The 16,975-nt window shown below is 43.4% G+C and overlaps 1 protein-coding gene across 1 annotated transcript in view; it reads right to left on the bottom strand.

The window, feature by feature from the left end:
• col27a1a (collagen, type XXVII, alpha 1a) overlaps nucleotides 1-16,975 on the bottom strand; it is a 67,035-nt gene that overhangs the window by 17,318 nt on the left and 32,742 nt on the right. Inside the window, exons 10-28 of the mRNA XM_079755833.1 lie at nucleotides 16,525-16,569; nucleotides 15,212-15,265; nucleotides 14,261-14,305; nucleotides 11,680-11,733; nucleotides 10,489-10,533; nucleotides 8,391-8,444; nucleotides 7,492-7,536; nucleotides 6,844-6,897; nucleotides 6,160-6,213; nucleotides 5,982-6,035; nucleotides 5,831-5,884; nucleotides 5,691-5,744; nucleotides 5,535-5,579; nucleotides 3,443-3,496; nucleotides 3,311-3,355; nucleotides 3,146-3,199; nucleotides 2,923-2,976; nucleotides 1,726-1,779; nucleotides 939-992 (exon numbers count right to left, since the gene is read on the bottom strand). Of these exons, the coding sequence (XP_079611959.1) occupies nucleotides 939-992; nucleotides 1,726-1,779; nucleotides 2,923-2,976; nucleotides 3,146-3,199; nucleotides 3,311-3,355; nucleotides 3,443-3,496; nucleotides 5,535-5,579; nucleotides 5,691-5,744; nucleotides 5,831-5,884; nucleotides 5,982-6,035; nucleotides 6,160-6,213; nucleotides 6,844-6,897; nucleotides 7,492-7,536; nucleotides 8,391-8,444; nucleotides 10,489-10,533; nucleotides 11,680-11,733; nucleotides 14,261-14,305; nucleotides 15,212-15,265; nucleotides 16,525-16,569 (972 nt within the window). The remainder of the gene's footprint in view (nucleotides 1-938; nucleotides 993-1,725; nucleotides 1,780-2,922; nucleotides 2,977-3,145; nucleotides 3,200-3,310; nucleotides 3,356-3,442; nucleotides 3,497-5,534; nucleotides 5,580-5,690; nucleotides 5,745-5,830; nucleotides 5,885-5,981; nucleotides 6,036-6,159; nucleotides 6,214-6,843; nucleotides 6,898-7,491; nucleotides 7,537-8,390; nucleotides 8,445-10,488; nucleotides 10,534-11,679; nucleotides 11,734-14,260; nucleotides 14,306-15,211; nucleotides 15,266-16,524; nucleotides 16,570-16,975) is intronic.

Here is a 16,975-nt window from a genome sequence, read left to right as displayed (position 1 = left end):
CACTTTAAAAAACTTTCTGTTGTTAGAAACAGCTGGACTTTCACTGCTTCTCAATGTTGAACATCAACTGAAGATTTGTTACAAATGAGAATAAAACGTATTCTACAGTCTAGAGACAACAGACACAGAACGCTATACAGTATAGTAGAGATTCAGTAAATGTCCCCATCTCTGTGAGAATCTAATAAGGCAGCTCAACTCAAGCAGGTATAGCTGTCACAGTTAAGTATCTCTTTGACTTTTGCCCTTAAAAGACATCCGGATTGGTGACGTGAATCACTTTTGTTTTGCATGTGTATTATAATAGTCTGTGTGTTATATTTGGTGGTAATCTGTAACGCTGGGGTCGTCTTGAGCGGTTGTAAAACACGTCTGGTCCCAGGAGGCCTGTGAGCGCAGCGTGGAGGACCCTGATTCACCACACTGTAACATAACGCCTGTCTCACTAAGTCACTGGTTCCAGAAGAAACTGGAAACTATGCTGTCGTTCCACTGGAGGCTTCACATCCATAGCATTGATACGCAACCAACATGAAACCTGTTTCTTTATTGGAGAACCTCCAGCCATTAAATAGACCCTGGCCATGGTGTTACACAAGTAAAAATTACACTTAAGTTCAGGACACCGATATGACACCGATATAAGTTTTTCCATCATCAGTTACGCCATAAAGTAGACATATTTCTATGTGGAACAAGATCGATTTACTATCCTCTATTACTCCATACACCTCACTCAAATTATTCTATATGATACACACACACACACACACACACACACGCACACACACACACACACACACACACACACACACACACACATCACTGACACACAGAAACATGTATTACCCACCACAACAGTAGGTCAATGCTCTATGCTCAATTTACAATTTTCCGAAAATATCCTTTCTGCTCTAAAGCGTGTTGTTCAGTCTTACCCTCATGCCCTTGGCTCCTCTGGTCCCGCCCGGCCCACTGGATCCAGGGGGACCCTGGCAAACAAAGGGAGGGGGGCTTTGAGTCAAAGGTTTTGAAGTGCTAGGGTTGAGGGTGGGGGGGGGGGGAGCCCCCGTACTGCTGACCCTGAGGGGCGGGCTGACCCTGCAGAAACACTGTGGGGTTTGTTGGGGGGTCAGTCAATCATACCAATTAAGGGGAGCTGCTCTGGAATCTACCCCCCCCCCCCCCCCCACAAGATTCCCTGGGTTTGTGTTTATTTTGATGGTCTGGTGGCCCCAATTGTCCACCTAAACCGGTTCCTGCTCCTGGGCAGAGCTGGGCCACGGAGGAGGTGGAGGGGGAGGAGAAGGTGGAGCAGGGGGAGGGAAACAGGGGCTGCTTCTAATTGGTCGGAGGTGTTGGGTGTTTGACTGACAGCAGGGTAATAGGACTGCAGCAGGAGACAGCCATCCCTCATCAGGCTCAAAGACAGAGAGAGAGAGAGAGAGAGAGAGAGAGAGAGAGAGAGAGAGAGAGACAGACAGACAGACAGAGTGAGAGAGAGACAGACAGACAGAGTGAGAGAGAGAGAGAGAGAGAGAGAGAGAGAGAGAGAGAGAGAGAGACAGAGACAGGGAGAGAGAGAGAAGGGGGAGACAGCACTAGGAACCCCAGTTTCAACGGTTGTAAAGTTCATCAATGAACAAAATATGATGCACAAAGATAACAACAAGTTTGGTTTTCTCTTAATATCTGATGAAAAAATGGAAATGAGTTCATGCTTACTTTGGTTCCAGGTGGTCCTGAAGGCCCACCTGCCCCCGGTGTCCCTGGGTGACCCTGTCACACACAAATTCACACAATGTTAAAACAAGTATTTATTTTGCCTTTTTGTAAAACGTTTTTTGAAACATGTGTGACAGATGCAGTTCAGAAAGTCACTGTACAGCACCTTATGACACACACTCACTCAATAGTACACACACACACACACAAAAAATAACACACACACACACACACGCACACACACACACAAACAAACACACTAAGTAGCTGTGATATAACCCAGATCACTATGATGTCGCAGCAACAATATATAGAATATGAAATCAGTCTATAAAAGTCTATAGACACTTTAGTGTACATAATATTATATTTTAATGGTAAATTGTGAATATATGTATATGCATTTATTTTTTACAATAGCAAACTATAGCTTCTAACTATATCAATTACTTTAGACGATTATGCGCAATGTAGTAATGGTTTAATTTGTGTTTAAAAAACAACACTTAGATGAGTTAAGGATTCTACTAATTGCTACTTGCTAACACTAATACAATGAGTACTTTGAGCACCACATGTACTACCGCAATTTATTTGTGATTGTAGTTTCCTCTCAAATTTTTATTATCAGTTTTGTATCTTTGCTTCATCACTGCAAACAACTCAAAAGATCTTCTACCATGTTTTTGCTGAGAGCAAAAAGTATATTTTTGGTCGAACAAAGCACTTATTTTTGTGTGTGTGTGGGAGTGTGTCCATGTGTGTGTGTGTGTGCGTGTGTGTGTGTGTGTGTGTGTGTGTGTGTGTGTGTGTGTGTGTGTGTGTGTGTGCACAACAGAGAACAGCTTGTGGAAATATATCAAGACTAACGTCAGAGCAGGATTCTTCAATCAGGGTAAGAAACATAAATCTCTACTAACATTCAAATAAAGACTTTTTTCCAACGGCATGCATTAAAAAGGCTAAGATGTATAATTTGCCAACCTCCAAAATGCTTGGCCTACATAATAGCAGTCTTGATTGCAGGTATGAATATATTCCCATGGGAATTGCATACTCTTAAATATAAGAATCCTTTCATTCTGTGATAACTCGGAGAGCAACCAAGTGGCTCGTCAGTGCTCCATCTTAATGGAGAGACTGGATGAACTATAACTCCTCACTGTGTTCATCCTCATGGTCCTCTGTGTCCCTTACCTCTGATCCCTTTTCTCCAGCTGGTCCAGGCAAGCCCATCCCACCTCGATCCCCCTGGAGATGGGAAAACACACACACACGCACACGCCGCACACACACACGCGTGAACACACACACACATGCTCAGCAAACCAGAGACAACAAAACCATATTTGGTACAACCATTACAATCATATCTCTCCATGGTTTCCCTATAACATGGAGGGGAAACACGTTCAATCACCTTCTCTCCAGCCAGGCCGCTCTCTCCGACTGGTCCGATGAAACCCACCAACCCCTGAAATATTTAGACTATTATTGATTTGATCGATAATATCCAATAATCCATACAAGTGGTGAGGATGATAGACGGACAGATATATAGATAGATCTGTAGATCGATTCTTACTCTTTCTCCCATTGGTCCAACAATGCCGCTGATGCCAGTCTCTCCCTGCAGAGAGAAACCAAACAAGGGTATATGTGAAAGGTTTGTGGATGAATGAAATGATTTCAATCAGTGAATGTCTTCTTTTCTTACCTTGACGCCTTCTTCCCCGATCTTTCCAGGAAAACCCTTTCTCCCCATTCTCCCCTGAAAAAAACCCAAAACAAACATTATGACAATTTAAAAATTTTTTTTTTCTTTTGCTTCAGAAGTCTCAACAGACCTGAGTGTTTCATAAATCTAGAAAGGCGTCTACTCTAGACATTAAACCGAGACTGCTTTATTTACGTTAATGGCATGGCTTTAATCTCTTTTGAGATAGCCCAGTGTGGCTTCAGATAGATTGGGTTTGCCTGTACGAGCGACACCTAGCATACCCGCTGAACCTCAGATGAGACCCATACTCTCGGTTTAAAGTCATATTCCAAGACCTTAGGACCGATGGCATTTAATGAAAAAAAAACTACTTTTAAAGAATATTAGAAGCTTGGCTACTCAATCCTTGCACCCCATTTTGTGTAGCACCAATGCCAATTGTACGATTTAGTGATGAAATATTTATTTAAACCATGTTTCTCTGGGGAGTACCAGAAGAATTCGTTTTTTGGATTTTCTATCCCCAGATTTATGGCTTAGTGAGGTGAGTGGGCTATTTGACATCAGTTGTGGAGACAATATGGGAAATAGGTCTAACAGTCTGCTACAGATGACAATGGAGTCTGAAGGGACCATTCAATCACTGTCTGTGAAAGCTATCCCCCGCTTCTCCACATAAGTGTGGGCCCGTCTGGCCCCGGAGAGGCTAAAAGAACAATGAGACTAGTAGTTCCAGCTGGAGGAACTTCAGCAAAAGAGAGCGCACCTAGACCGATGTGACTGGGACAAGAAAATCTAAACAAAGTTTATAACAGAACATAATAATGATCTGAAAGATAATCCAAGCAGGTTCCATAATCGATTTTGCCACTTCATGCAAATATTACGTTTTTGTAATGATATGTTTGGAAGTGATGATAGTAAATGTAAGTACATGTAAGATTACATTTCTTAGATAATTGCGATTACAGACTACATTCAGGAGACAAGATGCTAGCTAGACAGCATAGCAACCGCAAGAACCACCACATTCAGCCCACTACAAGGCATTCAGCCAGGACTTCATGGACTCAGAATGACTTTATATGGGGGGAAATCCATTTTATAATTCCTGATTTAGCAATAAAAATCCTAGAGTGGTGCTCAGCTCTATACCAGTAGGCTAGGTATTGAAAAATAATTATCTAATTACACAAAAGCTTTTTTTTAAAGATAAACAGTGTTTGAGTTGACTCCAAATGTTATTGTTATGATATGTTCAATCTTGTCATGGCATGCTGTCTTGGTTACATAAGACTCCCCTTGCTAACAAGGCAGGTGATGCCAGCTTTCCGTTGGCTGTGCTCGCGATGAGCCTTTCCAGATGACACACCACAAAGCATGGAGCGGTAGGTTCTTGTTACATGTTTCCATGTACTAAGTGTTAGGCCTCCTTTGTGTGTCTCTCTTTCCTCTCCTCTGGCTCTCTCTCTCTCTCTCTCTCTCCCCAAGCTTGCTCTCATTCTTTCACTAAGTCTCTCTAATTCTTTCTGGCAACAAAAACAAAACTTTGCTTTTCACTGCGAGAGGCCAGATCTGTAGGGACAGCGTCAGCTGTTGCTCTGAGATGATTTCGAGGAAATTTATGAAACCATACAATAATATGGCTGTCCTGCAACCAAATAGCAATCAAAATCTTATGCTGACACGTGCAAGAAGTCATGGACATGCATGCAGGCCCACAAACACACACACAATCAAACACACATACACACACAACCACACACACACACACACACGCACGCACGCACGCACGCACGCACACACGCACTCACGCACACACACACACACACACACACACACACGCAAAAAGATACACAGTCCACATAAAGCATCTATCCTTGAAGGCCTAACCACGAGCCAGAACCACATGCACGTAATTCTTCCACGTGCAATGCTCATGGAAAGTGAGCATTAGAAGTGGACTCAGGGGCTTACTAAAAAACCTCAGGCGAAATCACAAGCACACACAGGCAATTGATCCCCCTAATATTTGCCTTTCAAAAGGCCTTAGCAACATCAGGTGATGACTGGAGAATCAGGAACTCACCTCCAGTCCCGTCAGCCCTGGTGGTCCGAGGGGTCCTTCATCTCCCTGAGGAGCACAATAATGACTCGTTGAAGATGATGTCATGGCTATAGCTCATGTTCTGTTTCATGTGGGAAATCCTTTAAGAAGTGAAGTCTGCAGTGTTGTGACCCGTACCTCCAGTCCTGTGACCCCCGTTGGGCCTGGCAACCCTCTGACACCCAGCTTCCCCTGGATTGGAAGATTTTCAAGACGTAAAAAAAAAAGGACGGGAAAATTGCAAACTAAAACCCATATCTAGTAGTTGATCTGCTCACCTTTTCTCCTTCAAGACCGTTCTCTCCCGGCGGTCCCATGTCGCCAGGGAAACCCTGTAAACAAGACAGGAGACACAAGACCATGGTAAAATAGCTAAACTTCCATATAGCATCTCTTCTTCATGTTGTATCGTTGGGTTTATTTACTGACCTCAGCCCCTGGGGGGCCAGAAATGCCATCAGGACCCCTTTCTCCTGTTTTACCCTGGAGCAAAAAGAGATAAGGGTTGCTGACTGAGAATGAATGAATGAACGAATTGAAATCAAGCCATTCAACAGGAACATCAACGTGCCTCTTTCAATCTACAATGAGAGAAGGGGTTGCTCACCTGTGGTCCAGGTTTCCCCCGTACCCCTGGTAACCCTGGGGGTCCCTGGATGCCCTGTTTAAAACACAAAAAACACACGTCAGCCACAATGTTGATCAGTAACCGGATTGGTCAAATACCGATCCGATAGTATATGCAGATTCTGATCAAAACGATTGCACCAAAAGGTTCAAGAAAAATAAACTCTCAATAAGTTCTAAACGCCTGGCTGTTTTTCTCTTAAAAGGAGCAGCTCTGTGAAGGAGAAGACTGGAACAAGTCCATAGCTTTCTCCTTCCCAACATCCACAAGACATATCCACATCCATACAGACATGGCTCAGCATTGGCGCTGTATACTTCTACTGTCGTCAACCAAGTTGTTTCAAAAATACTTCCATACATTCAGCCCTCAGAGCTATTCGGACATATTTTTGGATAACCCTGGAGGCCAACACCACCCAAGGTAAGAATGTGTTTGGTATAATCACACGGACAACACTAGAGAGGGTGACATTCTTGTGAGATGTTTTATGTGGAACGACAGCGTTATGGAAAAACATAAAAATATACTGACTGAACCCCTCTAATCAAGTCCAACGTAAATTGAGGGTTTGCGTTCAGGAGGCAGTTCAACGCTTTAGTCAAAAACGGCATTGGCCTCAAGGTGTTTAGTCTCTTGTACATTTGTCATAGTATGTCATACCTTGTCTCCTTTGAAGCCAATCTCTCCTTGATGTCCAGGAATTCCAAGGTCACCCTGATGGGAAGAGAGACGAAGAAACGGAGACGGACAGAGGAAGGGTAGGAAGACGAAGAGAAGGCCAGAGGGAGAAGAGGGAAACCAGAAACAGAAAAGAAACATGGTTACACTCTCGCCCCAGTCATCATATTCAGCAGTTGGAACTGGCAATATGTACTACAGACACTCACAGACCACTATTAATACAAAACAATCAATCAGACTGCCTGACAGGAGAAATGATGGTAAGAATTTGAGCCAGCCTCATCAAATGATTTTCATCTGTCGGTGGGAGGGGATTCCGTGGTGACTAAGTAAGCAAGTGTTCAACAGATGAGTTCCCTGAAGACATATCCAAAAAAGAACTGGGTAGCAAAGATGTAAACCATGCATAATAACTACTGCACAATGACTTGCATTGATTACTGTGGCTTGCATTGATTAGGCTGTAAGTCTAAGCCTTATTTTAGCAACAAAAAAACTAAGTATTTGTAATGGAAAAGCCCATTCGAGTGCGCTTTGTGAAGAGAGACAGGGAAAAGAGGAAGGCAAAGAAGGTATTTCCATGACATGCTGCATAAATACAGGCCAATAACTGAATATTCAGATCACCTTATCACCTTTCAGTCCTGGTTCGCCTGGGTTTCCTGGTACCCCCTGGAAAAAAGACAATAACATACATTTAAAGAAAGAAACTGATATAGAGACCATACCAAATCCAAATTCCCTTTTTTAGGGGTTTTAAACGTGGTAATATGTGATCTTCCACATAGTGATCTATACTATTTTATAACTTTTAATGAAATAGACATTTAGATAAACAATTATTTAGATAAAACCGAACAGTCGCCGCCCGAGTTTGTGAACGTTTTTCATTTGTGACGTGAAAGGTGCCTCTTAGCATAAGCTTCGCGGTACCGACAGAGGGCTGAGAGATGTTTATGCTTACACTTATATTTATATACACTTATATAACGCCTCGGTGCATGACTTCTGACAAATGTACTTATTGTAAGTCACTTTGGATAAAAGCGTCTGCCAAATGCCATAAATGTAAATGGTGCCATGGTGCATTTCATATGCACTATGGCTAATTAAAACACTATTACAAAGCAACAGCACTAAAAGTGGATCACCGACTGGAAAAGGGTCGTTATCATGGGGATAACACGCCGCCCCTTCCTTTCTAGAACTGTCCGCCAAAAAGGAATTGTTTTAAATGTTGCAGCATTCGAATTTAACGGGACTCACTCACACTTTAATTAGTAAAACCTCAGTTAACTGAATGTCACACTCTATGTGCAAAGGAATTGATAGTTCTCCCCCAAATACTGTTCATTAACTCTACTCCGGATTGCAATTCAATGAATACTTTATTCATGCAAAACGAGCACAATCATTTCCGTGGATCGTGCTAGCTTCCATAAAACATATAACATTGTCTGTATCGCTTTGTAGAGTTTTCTGTCTGTGAAGAGAAGTGGAAGCAGTTTCTGTTTGTGGCCAACTACCTTCAGTCCACCTGGTCCGGACAGGCCCATCTCTCCAACCGGCCCCATGTCGCCCTAACACCAACAAAAGAGCCACAACAATCTGTAAGTATTGCATATGAACACATGAGCAACAAACACACACACACACACACACACACACACACACACACACACACACACACACACACACACACACACACACACACACACACACACACACAAAGATATACATTGAACAATCTTGGCTTTTCCGTTTTTCATTGCAATACATTTGATACTGCACACAAAGTAACGCATGATAAAACCAAACAATAAATGTTGGATACCAGGAATTGCTCCAAAAAAAGTCTGAGCCAAGTCTCTGGAGCAGATTTAGGTCTAATGCGATGCATGCTCTTGATGAAATACAAGAAACATCTCGGCAATCGTTGAAAGGGGCTCTGCGACCGATGACGTGCTCTGATTACAGGGTCTTTACTAAGGCTACCAAGGTTTGGGGGAACAAGGGAGTCAGGCACTGTCCTGAGGACGGGCACCGTTGAGCAAAGACACATTCAAAGGTTGAGATAATCCTTTACACATTCCTTTACACAACATTCAACCATTAGGAACACATTTTACAGACAATTTGTGAGGAAAATTACAGAGAGATTTAAATACTGAGAGACAAGGCTGGTAATGACTTCAATACACATGGCATATTTATATTAATGTATCGCATGTTGAAGTTTAATATTGGTTAATACTTTATGTGTCACTGTTCACATGTTTTTATCATTTTATTTTAATTTTAGATAATACTATTAGTATATATACGAATAAATATTATTTATTAATTAAATATTTAGGGCATAATCAGCGAAAGAGTGAGACAACCAGCAGAGGAACACTTTTTTGTTCCCTCTCTATCCTACACAGGCATGTACTTCTACCGTCATAAGGGTCTCTCGCTTTTTAAAGCAGCAGAGATCGCTAAGAGACAGACCCCTGTAGTGCCAAGCAGCAGTAAATATGTTTGTTCATCTCCTCACCAACCGCTGCCAGTGTGGAACCAGGTAACCTCGTTATAATTAAATGCTGCACTGCGTCACTTTTTTCTAGATCTTCTAGAATTGTTTTCGTTCAAAGTCATTCGATTTGGAGTATGATAATAAAAAGAATAAATAGACTAAGGAAAACTGCTTCTACATCATCCTCCTGGCAAAAAATCCTGGCTCTTGCCAGACCCAATTGATTCAGGGAACAATTACTTTGGGTTGTTGGAGACGCTGCCAGACACATTTTATCCTTTGGAGTTTTATTAGCGGTTAGCTGCCGCTGAGTGGGGCTGCTGCTGATCACTGAGACTGTTGACAAACGGACATGTTGGACAGCAGCTCTAGGCTGAGCTGTAATCACACATGTCTCTGCAAAAGGCTCCAATTAGAGGCCCAGAATAGAGTGGGGGGGGGGGGGGGGCCAGAGAAACAATATAATCAGACATAATGACGTCCGGCCGGGGATCGATTTAGGGGACTGGCAGGAGGGCATTTGTCTATCCTCGCTAAATTAAAAAGCAAACGATATGAAATCAACTGCCCTGAGGCAAGAAGCTTGACAACTGGCGAAGTTGTATTTCTTAGTAAGTATCTGTATGAAGTAACTGGCTTAAACACTCTTTAGATATTTTAGTTTTTTATTACTATAACTTTATGAATGATTTTAACTGCCATAAAACTTTAAAATGTAAGTGTAAAACTTAATGGTGAAGGACGGTTTCGATGGGTAAAAGCGAATCAGAGTCGCTCACTCAAGACTCACTTGTTCAGGGTTCACCTAGAGCTTGAATAGCCTCTTTTGCTTATTGTAAGTCGCTTTTCATAAAAGCGTCTGCTAAATGCCCTAAATGAAATTGTAAATGTAAACAAATAAATCAGGAATTAGGCTGGTGGCTGGTGGTTTTATTTTTATGTTATTGAGAAGGCAGTCCAAATAACATGATGCCCATATTATGATAGCAACCATGGACACACAAGACACACTGAAGATGAACACACTGTAATGCATCACATATACCCTGCATCTGAACACACACTGAGCGTTAGGGGCCATGAGAGTTAGGGTCTGTGCTACTCACAATCAGCCCGGTCACTCCACTGGGCCCAGGGGCTCCCAGGTCACCCTAGGGAGAGAGGGGTGAGGGGGAGAGAGAAGAGAGGAGAGGGGGAGAGAAGAGAGGAGTGAGGGGGAGAGAGGAGAGAGGAGAAAGAGCAGTGAGATGAAGAGCGAGGGTGAACAAGCAGGTTTCTGGAGTTATTGGCTCTTTTTAAACAAACATACGCTGAAGAGTGGCTCAGTGTTCATCTGAGCCTATGAGAGGGGGCAGTGTGTGTGTGTGTGTGTGTGTGTGTGTGTAGGGGTGTGCAGATGTGCATAGGTGAATGTGTTTGTGTGTGCACGTGTGTATTGGTTTATGCAAGTGTGTGTGTGTGTGCGCATGTGTGTGTGTGATCAGGAGTGTGTAAGCATAGGTGTGCTGTGTATCTGTGAGGGTGTGTAGGACTGTCCGAGCACATAGGAGGACGTTAGAGCTAGGGGCGCGCGAGGGCGAGGGGGTACGGGGGGCCAAGGGGGGGGGAGGGGCTCTGGGACACACAGAGAGCTCTGTTCCCCCCCCCCCCCACCCCTCTCATTGGTCCTGCTGCTCCAGGGGCCAAGTCTATTTCCACCTAGCTTAGAGGCCAGATAAAAGACCGACTTTTCAACTCAAACGTTTTTTTTAAGGAGAGCAAAGGAAAAGAGGATGCTAAATCCCTCTCCAAAGCCCTTCCTGTCCTGACGGGAGGCCTTCGTCCGTCAGGAGCATGAGTACCACAGAGAGGGAGGGACAAAGGGGCCCAGCTCGACAGGCTAATACCTAGAGCGAGCGCAAGCACGCGTGTGCGTCTAAGCCTAAGCCCAGTTGAAGAGTGTGTTCTCTTTTTTCTGTGCCGAGGTAATTAGCTGTTATCTAATTGGTGCAAATGTGTGTAGGGTATGTTTTTGCCCTTTCTGTATGTTTTTGTGTGTGTGTGTGTGTGTGTGTGTGTGTGTGTGTGTGCGTGTGTGTGTGTGTATGTGTATGTGTGAGTTAGTGTTTGTGTGCACATGTGCATGTGCGTGCACGTCCGTTCATTTGTACGTGTCTGTTTGCATGTGCTTGTTTGTGTGTTTTTGCGTGTGTGTGTGTGTGTGTTTGTTTGTGCTTGCGTCTGTGTGTGTGTGGTTTTGTGTGTGTGTGTGTGTGTGTGTTTGTGTGTGTTTGTGTGTGTGCTTGTGTGTGACATACTGGGTTGCCATCTGGTCCAGGTGGTCCTCGTTCTCCAAAGTCACCTGGAAAGCCCTGGAGAGACAGAAGAGACATTACTATCAGAACCCCATCAGCACTCATGTGGTGAGAGACACACTAACTAACTCACTATCTAACTCACGAACAAACTCGCTAACTCACCAACTCACTATCTCACTAACTCACTAACTTACTCACTAAGTCACTAAATCACTAACTAACTAACTCACCAACTCAGTAAAGTATTTGTATTACACAGGGGCAACTTGAATGCAAATGGTGACTTTTTAAATATGTCTAATAAGAGTTTGCGGGGTGGCGTGGCACTCTGAATATAACTGAACACATCATTAACGCTAAAGCATATAAAACGTTATCTCTGTCATTTTCATACCATAAGCAGCTCCTTAGACGATTACTTTCATTCAATGTTATAATTTCACAATTGTATCAATTCCAGTCCATTAAAACACAACCTCCAGCACAGGGAGCATGAACAAAGGGCATGATGTTTGTAATGAGTTCTTATCCTGGCAGGATGGGCGTTGACCCTATCAAAATGGTTTTCCAAACATAGAAACCAAAGAGCAGAGTGGTTGAGCTTTTAAAGAGAGATTTAACCCAGCTCTGCAGCAGGCAGGGGACTGTTGAAGAGAGACTACAACACAATGTATATTGTAATGCAGCTTTGCCAAACAAGCACTGGGTGAGGGTTTGGTTTGGGTCCCCTTCAGAATGTTAATTGCTGAAGGTACTGCTGGGAAAGGATAGAAATATGGTTCTTGTTGGTTGTGGATATTAACTGTAAGGATTGAAGGTTTACTTGTGCTTATTTCTTTGCTCTGTAGGATCTTTTTAACTCTACAGCTTGGTTATGTTGTGTTATAACATCTGATTATGCTCTTTCTTTGTTCTGAGTTATGGTCCAAAAAAGGACATTGGAACTCTTGGAATTCTCATTGGAACTAAAAATTATAGTCTAACAAGGGGTGGCAAAATTCTCGTTATATTCAAGGATTTTGGATGCTTTTTAAATCACAGTTTGGAATTGAATGACTTCTGCCGTTATATCTATTGTGGAGCTACTCTGCAGACCACTAGACATTTATCCGGAATGCTTTGAACCTAGGGAAGTCCGTTTGGGATACAACATATAAAAGTCCCAATAGCTGTATAAGACTGTATCAATGTATTTCATATATAAACTATGAGGAAGAAACATGGCCCACACAGCAGACCAAAAGGAAAAGAAAAGGGAAATGGAGCAGAAACCACAACCTTTCTGAATTAAATGATTATATTATTAAATTCAACAGAGTTTTTCTCCATATGATAAAGAGCTTTAATCCACCACACAGAGCGTGATGCTCCTGTACTCTCTGTGTTCCCGCTCAGCCAGCTCTGATGGCTGTTCTCCATGTGCTCTCTGAGGGCTGTGTTTACTTCCAATGCTCATCCCTGTATCGGAGCAGAGACCTCTCGCTCTTGCTCTCTATGGATCTGCCAGCAGTCCAGCGTGACTGCTGTCTGCGGTCCGGGAGCCTTGGGGAGTATATGAAGATAATTGGCCCTGTACTGTATGTTTGCTGTACACTAGCGAGACACGCATGGAGCAGCAACAGTAGAGTTCTGGGGAACGATTCAATGTGCTTTTTAACTCATTTTTTATGATTGCATAATGACCATTGAAATACATGTATTGATCGTTCTAATGGGATAATAATACAAATAATAATAATAATAATAATAATAATAATAATAATAATAATAATAATAATCTGTTAAGTAGTGTTCCCAAATATATAATTTGCGAACAGTGTTGGTTTTCAATGCTCCCACAATCCTGAACATATAAATTATATGTTCATGCAAATCCATTAAACAAATCATCCATTTGTTCACACATCCTTCCTTTGGTAAACAATAGAGCCATTGTAGAATAAGTAGAATAAATAGAAACTGTCCCTCACACTTGGACCTCGGAGGCTGCATGTGTTTGTTAGATTTGTAAACTTCTTATTTATTAAAGGCAGAATAAGCTCCAGCTGCATCGTGATCTTAGCACTGTTTAGGAGCTGCATGATCTTTACCAAAAGTTCTCTGTGTTACAGCACTGTCTATCTAGAACACTGAACAGATCTAGGGCTCCCTCCGAGGGGCTGCAGACCCGCTATGAGGGGGGCCCATACCATTTCAATAGAGCAGGGATTCTTCCTCTAGTAACAGAAGGACTACAGGGAAGACTACAGCTTTGTTAGCCCGCTGTCTTAGCAAGCATTGAGCAGTGATGCAGGAACATAACAATACTTGTGAAATGAAACCTGTCAATGCATAAAACTCCTTGTTCGTTGACCATCCAATGAATCAATGAAGGCGACAAATCAAACTGTATGTAATCTGACCTGGTCAGGATGCGCTGGGATATGCTAAACACTCGATCAGCTTTTCTTTTTGCCATTTAAGAGACAGAAAGGTCTTTTACAGACAATGGACTCATGCACCCGCAAACAAACATTGCAAAACAATCCATCAACATGCTTAGAAAGGTTTATCTATAAAGTATGTTGAGACAAAACTTTACCGGCCTACCCATCTTCCCCCTCTTCCCTGGCTCCCCCGGAGCGCCCTGCAACACACAGACACAGAGAGGCCATACAGAGAGGAGGGAGTTATTTAGAGACATCGTCACCAAGACACACACAACACACACAAAAGGTCCTCAAAACCAAAGGTGTTAAGAAGTCCGTGGCGTCTAGTCTCATCCTGTCCCAGCTGGAACCGTTGCTTTATCCCAACACAAGGGATAATATTCACATTATACATATATGTACGTTAGTAAACATATTTATTTACCTTCCTGAAAAGGATGGGGAGATAGCACCTAGTGTGTGTTGTGTGTGTGTGTGTGTGTGTGTGTGTGTGTGTGTGTGTGTGTGTGTGTGCGCGTGTGCGTGTGTGTGTGCGTGTGCGTGTGCGTGTGCATGTGTGTGTGTGTGTGTGTGCGACCCCGAGCAGGCCCCAGGTTTGGGTCCTTCCGGCTGACTGAGTGCCTGGGGAAGAGCTCAGATAACCATTCCCCCTCTCTCTGGAGAACGTCATAAGTGGACTAATCACTTCATGTTTCAGAGCCGAGGAGAAGGAGGAGGTGAAGGAGGAGTTCAGCAAGTTCAAAGACCAAAACTAAGTGAGGAGGGCTTACAAGCTCCGTGGGAGTCATCAATACTTACCCCCCCCGCCCCCACAACCACATACACACACAAACACATGCATGCACGCATGCACGCAATCACGGTCACACGCACGCACACACGGTCACACAACCACATGCACAGAGACTTCAACAGCAGTAAGGACAGGCAGCTGGAGGGGACTTCTTTCCTGTCTAAACAGCCGACAGCTGAGTGAAACAGTGGCGTAGTGCTCTGCCTCTCGCCCCCACGAGGTCCCTGGGTTGTTTCATGCACTTGATGTTTAAGAACACCTTCCCATGACCTGGCAGTGTTTTATGTCTGAGAAGGTGTGTAGTACTCACTCTTTCCCCGTCGGGCCCAGGCAGGCCAAACAGCCCTGGGATCCCAATGAAACCCTACAGAATACGGGGAACGACAAGAGGAAGGAGTCGTATTGTTATTATGGGATGTTGAATGACCAAAGCACAAAAGGAACAGCACATTCAAAATAAAAATCCAAATATACAAAGAGTGCATGCTGGGTCCCAGGTGTAGCCCAGGTGAGGCCCAGGTGGGGCCCAGATGGCGCCCAGGTGTAGCCCAGATGTGCCCCAGGTGTGGACCAATGGGAGGCGATTGAAGAACCAAGCCTTGAAGCAAGTGTATATGCCCATGGACTGCATGGTGCTGGCTTCCACGATGTAGTCCAAGGGCACATACCCTCACGCCAGGGATCTCTGATGATAGGGGGGGGGCTTCCTACTGCTGTTATCATTAGAGGGGAAACCAACAGGAAGGAGAAGCAAAACGCAAGCAAAAATGAAGCAACACTGCACCGATGACCACTAACCCAGACAAGCAATGGCAACAAAATGACATGAAAATGAAATAACATTTTGTTGATTTTCACAACAACATGTACAGTATACTGACAGAGAGGAAGAGGGGGTAGAGGTAGCACCCTGAGAGAACAGAGAGATAAGAAGAGACAGAACGAGGCCGGATCACTCCATTAGACAGCAGACTTCATACAGAGCTGAACAGGACATTCCAGCCCGTGGGGGGAGCTGGTCTTCAGAGGGGCCAGGGAGGCCCATAAAGAGCCTTTTAACAAAACTCCACATTAAAAAGGTGTGTTTGTGTGGCATGCCCTTGTGTACTTAAGGGGTGTGTGTTTGTATTTTGGATAAGGCTTGTCACTTTGCAGCTGCATTCAGTAATGCGTGTGTTTATACAGCAGAGAAGGGTCATTGCGCAAACACCTGATCGGTGTTTTGGATGTGTGTTGTGAGTATGCAAGTATGTGTTTTTTCTGGTGTGTGTTGGTGTGGAAGTGTGTTTGTGTTTATTAGTGTGTGTTGGTGTGTGCGCGAGTGTGCAGCGTTGTGTGTGCTTGTGTATATTTGTGTGTGCATGTGTGTCTTTGTGCTTGTTTACACTTAAACATCACAAACATATATGTTTTATGTACCCAGCAGCATTGAATTTAACCTGCTTTGAGTTTTTAATGAAACAACATGCCCTATTTTCATCTCCTTCATTTCAATAACAAGTTTCTCATCTCCACACAGCAAAAGTAAAGAAAGTCAGGAATGGACACTCGCAGGGTTTGTGTCAGAATGTATCCTGCCTCACTCTGGGTCAAACAAGAGTCCCAACATAGGAGTGCACCTACCCGACTGCCTTTGGGGCCCATCGGTCCTACGGGCCCTGGTAAACCCTGTGGGCGAAGACAGGATGGAGCTGTATGTCAGTGGTTCATTGATATCACAACTCTAGAGACTTTTCTGTAAAGCTTTAAAGGACACGTCGACATGCTACCATCAATAGGACTCAATAGGCCCTCTCTCTCTCTCTCTCTCTCTCTCTCTCTCTCTCTCTCTTTCTCTTTCTCTCTCTCTCTCTCTCTCTCTCTCTCTCTCTCTCTCTCTCTATATATACTGTATATAAATATACTGTTTATAAATATAGATATTAAGACAGTTTAAACATAATCTGAGGCACTTTAAACATAAATGAAATAAACTTGACTAAACTTAAACAGGTTTAAACATAGTAGCAGCCACATCACATTAAATATAATAATAAGTAATGTGTGTGTTTATTTATGCAGCCGAGGTGTTGAG

The sequence above is a fragment of the Pollachius pollachius genome (genome assembly GCF_949987615.1).
Source record: "Pollachius pollachius genome assembly, chromosome: 18".
In the NCBI taxonomy this organism is placed as follows: Eukaryota; Metazoa; Chordata; class Actinopteri; order Gadiformes; family Gadidae; genus Pollachius; species Pollachius pollachius.
This window is presented reverse-complemented; position numbering and strand designations above follow the sequence as displayed.